Source organism: Vigna umbellata, chromosome 3 (assembly GCF_029865625.1).
Source record: "Vigna umbellata cultivar VRB3 chromosome 3, Vumbellata_1.0, whole genome shotgun sequence".
In the NCBI taxonomy this organism is placed as follows: Eukaryota; Viridiplantae; Streptophyta; class Magnoliopsida; order Fabales; family Fabaceae; genus Vigna; species Vigna umbellata.
Genome location: NC_142167.1, coordinates 19478548 through 19490430, shown reverse-complemented (window position 1 = coordinate 19490430; position 11883 = coordinate 19478548). Strand labels below are relative to the sequence as shown.

The 11883-nt window shown below is 28.9% G+C and overlaps 1 protein-coding gene and 1 long non-coding RNA gene across 2 annotated transcripts; both read right to left on the bottom strand.

The window, feature by feature from the left end:
• Positions 1 to 317: 317 nt before the first annotated feature.
• On the bottom strand, positions 318 to 4038 carry LOC148201814 (uncharacterized). Its single transcript, XM_088108640.1, has 7 exons — positions 3913 to 4038; positions 2768 to 2881; positions 2552 to 2606; positions 2315 to 2469; positions 1433 to 1510; positions 888 to 1013; positions 318 to 573 (listed from the first exon to the last, which is right to left on the bottom strand). The coding sequence occupies exons 1-7, from the start codon at positions 4006 to 4008 to the stop codon at positions 493 to 495; spliced, it is 705 nt and encodes a 234-aa protein (XP_087964766.1). The 5' UTR covers positions 4009 to 4038; the 3' UTR covers positions 318 to 492.
• Positions 4039 to 4144: 106 nt separating this feature from the next.
• On the bottom strand, positions 4145 to 4825 carry LOC148201813 (uncharacterized). The gene is made up of 3 exons (XR_015784760.1): positions 4716 to 4825; positions 4520 to 4603; positions 4145 to 4199 (listed from the first exon to the last, which is right to left on the bottom strand). It is a non-coding gene; the product is annotated as an uncharacterized LOC148201813 (long non-coding RNA).
• Positions 4826 to 11883: the final 7058 nt, after the last annotated feature.

The following is an 11883-nucleotide window of genomic DNA, read 5'->3' as shown; positions in this document are numbered from 1 at the left end:
AGATCGTATCTTCAATACTGTTATTTAATTATAACTAAAGTATCATCTGATACTTTTTTTTTTTGTAATATTTTAATATAAATATTTATTACACAGTAACATTTACAGTTTTAAGTATTGAATTTAAGTTTTATCCTATTATCTATTACTGGTAAAAAAAAAAGCCGTGGATAAGAAAAACATAGAAAGGGGAGAAAAGCACAATCACAAAACTTCATAACAAAATCTCATATCTAAAAAAATAATCTAATGTCTACCAAAAAAATTGGATAGCACTATGAAATTAAGGAAAATGCTAGCCATTGAAGAAAGGACCATAAATTATCATGCAGATGTTTTGAAAGCTGACCGATAAAAGCATTATAGTACGTCTGTCATCTGTTTAGACTTTAGTTATTTCTATAAGGAAAGCCAATTATGGCTTGTAATGTGAAAATGATAGAATTTAGATAAGTTGAAATTTGAATCTCATCTGTCATTATAGAGTTTTGATCAGCATTGGCCCGAGTCAGCATACTGCATACTCAAAACTTCCATTACTTTTTCTTTACCATACATCTCATTGAGTTCATCCTGTCCCCATAACACACCAGATCAGATGCTAAAGTTTGAGGCAAAAAATAAAACACAACAAAGCAACCGAAGAATGTAACATGAGACCATTCATTTTTATCAAGTTTCCTAGTTTAGATAAATCATGTTTATGTTTCATTTTGTTTCTATATAAATAGCTAAATCTCTTAAAATTTCAAATTGCTTCAAAGCAAGAATGTAACATGAGACCATTAATGTTTTTCTTTTATAGGAATACAAGTACTTAGTCATTCAACTTAAAAATCTACAGAAACAGTTATATAGCTTGACAAGTAAGGATTCAAATGGCATACCAGTATGGAATTGTTATTTTCTATGAGCTTATCACACTCGTGAAGAAGGTCATGAAGCTTTTCTCTGAGCGCAGCATTTTCGACACCTAGATTTTCAATGGAAGCATTTAACCTTTCACGTTCCATCTGCCAAGGTGAAACGCACAAGTTATGGAAAAGATTATGACTTTAAGGAAATGAAAGAGCTGTCAAGAAGGATTGTGAATGGTATGATAATTGCGCACTGCATTTATCATTTATACTTTAAATTGACCTAATTTCTAATGGACGTGAGATTTCCAACAAGTTCGACACACCTACTTAATGTTGTTTATGACAAGGTGCATACACAGAACATGTGCAGAGCACTTCTGTTATTCAACCTTTATTAGAAAGGTGCATGCTGTATTTGTATTTATATGTACAGCAGCAGGTTACACAAACAAGGAAAAAACAGAAACAGAATTTTAATAGACAGAAACTGTCAAACTCACTTTGACTTTAAAACACCTAACACTTAAGTGCCAGTATATATACATATGATATACGATAAATATGTTGTGTACCTTCATCTTCATCCTTGATCTCTTGGATGATTTCTTCTTTGATTGCCTTCTTCTTTGTTCTTTTTCTTCCTCACTTTCCTGTCAAAGTAAATGCAGTGGGCATCAGTAACAATTAAAAGCAAAACTATAACTATGACAGGTATTTACCAAAGAAATTCATTTTCACTGTAGTACACATCTACATAGGCTGTATATATAACAATAACTACAATTGTGGTAGCTTTTCATCCAAAATGGCCTTAAGTGACTAGCAATGAGGTGCAAGAAGAACAAAACCAATGCAAAAATTGAACAAAAACATGTCCAAAATCACTTACAATGCAAGCAGGAAATCGTAAAAAGAGTATTAATACTGCAGAAGCCCCTCCAACAAGCCACACAGGGTGGTATGCTGATATGATGATACTTATACTTAAATAAACTAGATTATATAGATGGTGTAGCTATTAGGGTATTTAACAAATTTAAACATGAAAGAAATCAATGAGGTGAATCCAAGCAATGTATCTTTGGGCCATTACAACACCAATAGTAAACCAGTAACAGTTGAATATCATAATTAGATTCTCCTTTTTTATACAGTTAAACTGGTACATATAAATTTCCTTCCAAGGTAATACTATAAACTTCCTATGCAAAAGATTTCTCTTGTTGGGAGCATAAAATAATACTTTTTTAGATTTTAAGGAATTTATAAGCATGATTAGCATGAAAAGATCAACGTTAGATATTCGTATATGTTCAGTATATTAATCCAATAAAAGTTTTAAAGTTCAGTTAGCTTATGTATTAATTTCACTTTCCCTTTATCAAGTTCCCTTTTCTAATATAGAAAGGTAACCAGAAAGATAATATGTGATATAACACTCAAAAATTCAGTACCTCCTTTGTAAGTTGAGGATTAGTGGCAGAGAGTTTTGTACTCAAGTTCCTGTTCCTCTCAGTTGGATTTGCTCCAAAATGATTCGACCCAATATTTGTTTTGTCTTGAATAGAATTAGAATTTTCAATACTAGTCACATTGTTTGCACCTCCCCCTGATCAATTCTCATAGATCATAAGACAGTGATTTTTCTTCTTTTATACAATAAATCACAAATTGATGAACTCAGAACATACCATTTCTGACTGTCATGCTGGATTGTTCATGCTTAGCTGAAAAGATATCCACCAGCTGAAAGGAACCATGATTATAAGCATTATGAACTATGAAGGTGAAAACATTGGCTAATAAGATGGTTGAATTTTTATTTATAATCAATTCAGAAGTTCGAGACACATGCTTAACGGGCCAGTGTATATCTACTGTACAATAAATATGCATGTATAGTATACCTTCATGATCTTCTTTGGTCTCTTAAATGATTTATTCATCGCCTTCCTTTTTCTTTGTTCTTTTGTATCATCGCTTGCCTGTTGAAGTAAAAGGAGCGCAGCAGTAGGCCATCCCTAAGAATTAAAATGAAAAACCATTGGCAAGTATTTATCTAAGAAATTCGTGTTCACTGTAGTGCACATTTCCATACTCTACAGAATGAAATAACGATAATGGTGGCATATCTTCATCAGAATGGCCTTAAGTGACAAGGAATGATATGTTGAAAAAGCAAAGCCAGTGCAAAACTGAACGCTAATTTAGAAAGTATAAACATTCAATAAGAAAATCATAATATTCCCATGCAACAAGCCACACTGGATGGCATGTAGATTTGATGATACTTGAATAAACCAGATCATATAAATGGTGTAGCTTTAAAGGAATTTAACAAATCTAAATATGGAATAAATCATAGCATGCAATTGTAAAATAATGGTAAGATTCTCCTTTCTGATTCAGTACAGTTGAATTGGTAAGTACAGATTTCCTGTAATATTATAAACGTTGTGTGTGAAAGTTTTTTCTTTTTGGGAGAATATTAGAAAGAACTTTATAGATTTTAACGAATTTATGATATATATATATATATATATATATATATATATATATATATATATATATATATATGATTGCAAAGCTCTAAGGATCATGTTACTAAAAAGTGGTTTTTTAAGCCTAACTCAACCTTACAAACCAGCTTGTGAGGTTTGCACCTCACTTATATATTATAAATTAACCTTATCTTTAGTCGATGTGAGATTTCCAACACACCCCCTTCACGCCGAGGTATAAACATCTCATGCGTGATAGTAAAAATTGGGTGGTCTGGCCCGACAACGGGTGAAATAGAAATGCCCAAAAAACAAGAAATATCACTAGCATAGGTTTTAATCTGACTCTAATACTATCGCTAGGACAGACTCTAACCATGGCTTAAATCCACTTCTTAATACATATTGCAAAGGTCTAACGAATTTATGATATATTAAATTTATTTTCCCTTTATCTTAGGCATTCATTCAGAACATTGATTCCCTTTCCTAATATAGAAAGGCTAACCTTAAAGCTCACATGTGACATATAACGCAGAAAATTTTAGTACCTCTTCAAGTACAGGATTAGCGGAAGATGCATTGAGGTCTATATGCAAATTCTGATTCGGATCACTTGGATTTGCTTCAAAGTTTTCTGTTTCCATATTTGTATTTTCATCATCAGCATTGATATTTTCAGTATGAGTCACACTCTTGGCACCTCCCACTGATCAAATCTCAGTTCATCAAACTTGAATTTTCTTCATTATTAAATGACAAATTGTTTAACTTCAAACATACCAGTTCCAGACATCATCCTGGATTGTTGTTGCTTAGTTGAACGAATATCCTGCCGCTGAAAGGACCAAATATCATAAGCATCTTGAACCATTCGGCTGAAGGTTACATGTTTGTAATGTCTCATTAAATTACTGGTGTTTATGAGTTCTAAATATAAACGGTGACAAAATGGATATTGCATTAAAAAAACAAGGTTATCTCGAGTCTAGAATTAAATCATGAGTCTCCTAATGTTGAATCATATTTTATATCTGATTGTAATATTCAAACACAGTGAAAATAATTTTAAAATATATCATGCAGAAAATATACGGTAGTGTTCAATGTAAAAAATTTAAACCAGAAACAGATGAAACAACTTAATCATATTGTCACCTCATATATGCTTTTTATACTTAAGATCTTGGATGATGTCTGCTCTGCCTTTCTTTTTCTTTGTTCTTTTGTATTGTTACTTGCCTGTCAAGGTAAATGCAGTTCAGCAGGAAATAGCAGACATCACTAAGAATTCAATGGAGCAACCGTAAGAAAAGTATTATCAAAGAAATTCATCTTCTCTAATTCTTCTTACATTGCAAAGACGTATATGCACCTTTGTTGATCCACCGTCATTCTTTTTATCATTGACTACAGCAGTTCTTTGCTTGCTTTCACTGGTCACACTGTCCACAAACTTTGAAAACGGTTGGAAAAATGTAATGGAGATATTCACCAGCAGAACAAACGTACCTCCTTGTTGATCCTTTCAAGTTGGTTCCTTGGATTGGAGGCCTTCTTTCATTTTCTTTAGCTTTGGGAGTTACGTTACTTGTAGGTTGTGAGATCTTGTAAGAATGGTTCTTGAAACCCATGTTGTTTTCAGCAGAAGTCCTTTGTAGTGTATTCGCAGAAGCTAATAGAGAACTCTGACCAACCTGCAAAATGTTGAATATACAAACACATTCATCGTGGAAGGGAAGAACCATGCATTGAATACATTAACAATTGCTAACTGTACCCCAATCTCATCCTCCATAAAAGAACATGTACATTCCATAAAATCTGAAGCAACTGGCCAATTCAATTTAACAGAAATCATGTAGCTAAATAAACTTATCAAATGACTGAGGAATTGTAGGTACCCTTGCTGCCATCATAGGATATTTGGAGAACGAACTACTTTGGTATAGAGAACCATATTGAGTTGGCCTATTCCACATCTTGATCAAACAAGATATAAGAAGAAAACAAGACAGTGAGTAGTCCCTTCATCATAATCAAAGCACAGAATCAGCTATAATATGCATGAATACATATATCACTACCTGACTTCCGAACCATGGGGAATAAAAGTGAGGACTAGCTGGAGTTAAACTGGCAGTTGGACTGGACCCATAATTATGAAAAACGGAAGCCTAATTAAAAATTATGAGTGTGTCAACTGTTTGTTTCCAATAAGTATAAAATGTCTCAAAAACATAAAACACTGATACCTGAGAAGTAGACCAAGGAGTTCGGCTTTTGGGAAGGTTTGGTGTTTCCTGTTAGCAAAAGAAAATTGGTTTAAAACAAGAGAATATCAGAAGATTGCAGAAACAAGAATTCAGTAGAGATGGTAAATATCATGTCTGCTTACATTCATACGGGCAGAACTTTTGTGATCACGCTTGGCAACTGTCTTGTTTTTCTCTAGATAAGTCTTCATAGATCCTATCACTGAAATAAGGAGGGAGACTAAGTAGAAGTCGTTAAGAAGTGGAATTTAAGTTTTCATGCTGGATTCATTTATATACTTTAAATTGGTCGGATAAAATAATATGTTCAACAAACGACAAACCCCACACTGAGATACATACATTTGTCTATGGGACTAGACATAGTCTCAAAACAACTCGACAGGAGTGGAATAATATGTCCAACAAATAATAAATATTGCTAAGATAAACTCTAATATCATGTTAAGAAGTGGACTTTAAATCTAACTTAACTTTATATATACATGTCATGTATGAGACTAGACATTAATGGATGGTTTAACAGTGACCCAATAGGAGTGAAATAATATGTTCAATAACATAAATATTGCAAGGATAGACTCTAATAATGTCTCTAATAACATGTTCATAACTGAATTTTGTTTAACTCAATCCCATAAAACCGACTTGTAAAGTGAGACTTACGTTTATATATTCTAAATTGGTTTTATCTCTAGTTGATAGGAGACTTCTAATCGAAGAGATAAAAAGTTCAAAGTGAACGATCCAAACTTATGTGTCTGAGTTTAATTTGTTCGGAAGACTTGAGAACCGTAAACCATGTAAGCACAAACAATGCTCCTCAAAAGCAACTATAAATTCACTGATACATCATTGATTCCAAAACCATTTGATGTAGAGGAAAATACTGGATTAACAAGGCACAAACACGTTTAAGAAGAAAAGAAAAAGATCTTTCAACATCCTAAGTCAATCCCCGTCAAGAGTAAGACCAAAAAGAATGAATCTTGCACAAACACACTTTTCACCAAAAACAAAAACCGAGTTTACACAGTTTAAGAATAAAAGGAAAAGATCTTTCAACGTCATAAGCCAGCCAAATTAGAAGTATGATAAATTTGACCAGAAACAGAAATTCAGTTTACACAATTTGCTTTGAGTGCTTTTGTTTTTATCTTGGTCCATCTGCTATGAGGACGTGAAAACACAAATGATAAACCAAAAACTAACATCCAGAAAACATAACTGAAAGAAGAACGTTGAAAACAGATTTCATGTTTAAACCAAAATGAATAAACATGTCCTGTGTCATCAAAATCAGAGAGAAAAAGAAGATGGCAAACCTGTGTATGTGGCGCCAAAGCAAGTGCTTAGGAAACTTTATGAACTTGTTGTCTATTGAATATGCATGCTTCTTCTTATATTCATCCAAAATACGTTACATTAATATATATATAAATAAACCATCACATTTAATGCACAACATTGCTGTATTTTATCAAAAACTCTTTTTTCTGTTTGCAAAAATTGATAGGCATGTCCTATTTTGGTTTCCACCAAAGTGTATGAACATTCATATTTAAGGAATGAAATAATTTACTTCCTTTATGAAACTTTTGAACTGTATGAATATAAACAAATTTTAAAACCTTGTTGAATTCGTATTTTAATATTTACTTTTTATATTTGCTCTGATATATATATATATATATATATATACACCTCCCTGTCCATAAAGATATATGTGAAAATAATAGAATAACTGAGAATGAATGTGTTTTCTAAACCTGTCAAACAAGAAGAAATTTATGCTTGTTAAAATTCGATTTCATTCTTAAACTACAAAAAAAAACGTCACAATAAATATTTTTTCCAATAACATTAAATACAATAAATATAAAGTATTTAATAAGCATTAAATAATTTATCTTCTTTCTTATAATTTCTTTTATTTCTTTAATTGCATAATACAATGACTATTTAATGAAAAACAGAACAACGTATAATATATTTATGATTTAAGTTATTTTAAACTAGGAAAAACACATTAGGAATGTGCGTTCACTTTTTTCTATAATAACAATAAAATATTAAAATTATTATTATTATTATTGTAATTACGAAATTAAAATATTTTTTGTAATTTTATAATAAAACATTTTTATTTATTTTGTAGGCAGTTTTATAATTAAAAAATTAATTAAATTTAAAAAATGTCAAATAAATATAAATAAACACTTGAAAAATAAAATTGATAAAATAATTTTTTTATTTTAAAAATCATTTATTTAAAGGATAAATTTTGAAAATAAATGTGGATACTAAAAAGGATGAATCTCTTTATATATAAGTATAAATACAGTTATACATGATAAAAGTTAATTTATTTAGAATATTGTATTTTATTTTCAATAATTATTAATAAAATATTCATTAATCAACTTAAAATTGTATATATCCTAGTTATTTTCCTTTTTAATTACACAAAAAATGATTATTTATTGAAAAAAATATATTAAGCAATAAAGTAGGCTTAAAACTTTAAACAAAAATGTTTAAAGGATAATTTTTTTAAGATAATAATAACTATAATTCTACCCTTTGCAAAGCAGGAAATAAATGTTTACTTGCATAACTAAATCTATTTAAGATTTATAATTATAAAAAGGATTTTAACTTCATAAAAATTTCAAAGAACAACTGTGAGAAGTATTGAAATTGATTTTACCATCCTTATACTCACTTGATTATATATATGTTCATCCACATGAAAGTTTAAGAATCCTTCTAAATCAATTGTCTGAATTTAGAAAATCTAAGAATTTAATCATAACTGATTTTGTAAATCATTATAATAAAATCTCCATGTTAAGCTTAAAACTTAATCCAATTAATACGCTCAAATCCATTCCTAGTATTTAAACATTTTGGATGATTTGATTTAATATCAACCACAGTTTTAGTGAATTTTTTCACTTAACAAAGTGTGATCACGTCTATTATTGTTTGACACTAATTTTAATTAAATTTAATCTTTATACTCTATTTTATTTTAAGTTTGAAATTAAAGTAAATTTAAACTGTTTTTTTCTCTCTTAAACCACTTCAAAGGAGTAACTATAAAGAGTTCTTCATAAAATCTTTAACAACATTCTTATATGTATACACCAATTTAAATTGCATAATCTTAGTCATAATAAACAAAATATAAACGATAAAATAAATTTAGTATTAAATCATTAAAATAAAGTATTCTTTATATGTAAAAAGTTAAAAGCCTGTGAATAGATAAATTATTAAGTAATCTTATACCACTTATTTATGGTTCAGTCAATCTTTATCTAAGCTATAATTAAATATTTAATATAAATTTTTAAATAAATTACTTAATGAACTTAATATTCTATGTCAAAACAAGTTAATGGAAGCTTTCTTCATCTCATTCATGTGGCCACATCAGTGGTAATGTAAAATGGGCACATGTAGATCTTATTGGGTTTTGCATCTGCAACCCCAAGATTTCTAACTGCACCACCAACTCATTATTTATATTATTTGTTTTTTTTTCTCTTATTTCCACCCACTCCACTTAAAAAGGAGTGTTGCTCCCTCCACCATCACCAAATACTTTCGGCACCACTCAATGCCTAATTTGTCCCTCCAGTAAGGATGTCAACATTTGTTTCACTTTTAACGGATGTTGATATCCGTGAACAGATTTTCACATCCGTAAAAGATTACGTCTTTTAATTTTTTTCTTATTTTAATTTATTGTTTTTATTTTATATTTTATATTAATAATGCTTTTTATTTGTATATATAAAAAAACAAAAAAATTTAAATACTCTATAAATTAATTTAAAATATAATAAATTAATAAACTAAAAACTAAAAAAACAAACTTGAACGGATGTCGCCACATCTGTCGGATGTAGCATATCCGTTTAACTAATCAAATAAACAATATTTAAATAATTAATTAAATAATAATATGTAATTAAAGTAAAAAAATTAATTTAATTAAATTAATTATTATTATTTTATTAAATAAAATAAAATTAATTTACATATAATTATGTAATATATTATAAAAAACAAAAAAAATAAAAATTCTATAAATTAATTTAAAATATAATACTTTATAAACTAAAAACAAAAAAATATACTTGAACGGACGTAGCCACATCCGTGTGGCATATCCATTTAGCATAATTAATTAAAAAATAATACAATTTAATTAAATTAATTATAATTATTTCATTGAATAAAATAAAATTAATTTATATAGAATTACGTAAAAAAATTTAAATTTTTTAAATAATATCTATATATTAATTTAAAATAAAATAAATTAATAAACTAAAAACTAAAAAAAACATAAACCTTGAACGGATGTGCATATCCGTTGAAGATTTTTTTCTTCAACAAATGTCGACATCCATTGAAAAAAAGAAGTGGAAGTGTAGGATTTTTTAGAATGTAAATGATAATTTTGAAAGTTTATAAAAATGTGATGGTGCAGGGAGTAACGTGAGGTGGTGTAGGGAGTAACCCTTATAAGTGTAGACATTGATAGTTTTTCCTTTTCTCTAATTTACACAAAAAATATATATATTATATAAGAAATATAAATTATTTTCGATACTGATTAATGAAAGCATGATATTGATAAAATATGTTTGTACGAATATCAAAATAAAGTGTGTTTAAATATTTTTTTTTACAAAAGAAATCACCAAATCAAATGAAGTACAATTATTTTCATATGGGCATGTAGGAATTGAAAAGTAAAATGATATTCAATACAAGAAAAATAATAAAAAAGATAAAATATAACAATCAAATTTAACTTTATTATAACTAGAGCTATCTAGTTAAAGCTATAAAATTAAATGTATTCATAAACATTCGCACGTAATTACTTCTAATTCATGTCATTCCCTTTGTTTGACCTTATGAGAACCTCTCATTTCTCAGTTTTTTCTATTATACTTTATAAACAAAACCAGGTACACGCACTTGATAACAATTAATTTGTGTTATAATTAATTTATTTGTTAATTTTAATGATTAAATAACAAGCACATGATAACAATTAATAAAAATATTATATTAAATTTAATATTTACATTAATGATCATTAAGAGATAAATTAATTGGTCAAATTTTTATAAACTTTATAAATAAGAGTTTAATTTCGAGGTAAACTAACTTTTACTCACTATTAAATTACTAAAAAGGTCTACAGAAGAAAAATTCTCACTTGTGTATTCAGATCATCTCCTACACATGTCGGTTACCAAATTAAGGAGTAAAGTGACTTTTGGCATTCAAAACTTTCATACAGACAGGATTATTCTCACCCTATTTCAGCAGGAACATTAACAAAATAGATAAAGTAACAAAACAAATAAATTTAACTCATTTAAGTTTAGTAAAAAATTTGCTAAAAGCAATTGAGCTAGATTCGTTTATTTATTAATGGATTGACTTTTATAAAATGTAGTTTGTCAAGATGTTGGATGACAGGTAATCGATTTTTTTTTTTCAATCACCGAAAATGTAATTTCTCATAACAAATAGATGGACTCACACATGTTTATGCCATGTTGTCGAACTGTCGGACAAACTGTCAAAGCGAGCTATATTTGAATTTCCTAAGAACACTTGTAAAGTGATAGTGATATTAATAATTTTACCCATTAAATAATGAGTGATGCCGGATTGGCATGCCAGGATGGATTGGAACGAGCTCACAGGTTAAAAACGTCGTCCTAGCCATTTTTTTTTACCAAATTAGCATACTTACTGATCCGTGGGGCTTGACTATTTTGCCATCCCAATATTACATTAATGTCACACGGTGATCATAAATCATTGAAGATTCTTTTTGCTTCTAAATTTCATCTCTTAAAAGGAGCTAAAACCGGTTATGAACATAATCTAGTTATGGAATCTGAATGATTAATCATTGTGTTTTGGAGATCATTATTCGTGTAACATCATAGGCAAACTGCAACAAAAGTCATACTTGTCACTTAGTTGTGAAGGTATGCAGCCTTTTTTTGTGGAAACATTTGTCACAATCTTACAGAGAATTTAACACCGAAATGGATTGATCCATTTGAATGAATATGTAGGTATAAATTGCATCAATATCCAGCGTTAAACACATAAAAAGAACAGTGTAAAATTACTAAACTGATTGAAGTATATGCGTGAAAGTTTGGATAAGTTATTATGAATTATGTTTGAAAATGATGA

Excerpts from the sequence above, each read along its gene's own strand:
- LOC148201814 (XM_088108640.1), bottom strand. The coding sequence starts at position 4,008 with ATGGAAACAGAAAACTTTGAAGCAAATCCAAGTGATCCGAATCAGAAT. Across the intron at positions 1,014-1,432 it reads GATCAAGGATGAAGATGAAG|ATGGAACGTGAAAGGTTAAA; the intron begins GTACACAACATA and ends TCACCTTGGCAG. Across the intron at positions 574-887 it reads AAAATAACAATTCCATACTG|GATGAACTCAATGAGATGTA; the intron begins GTATGCCATTTG and ends TTATGGGGACAG.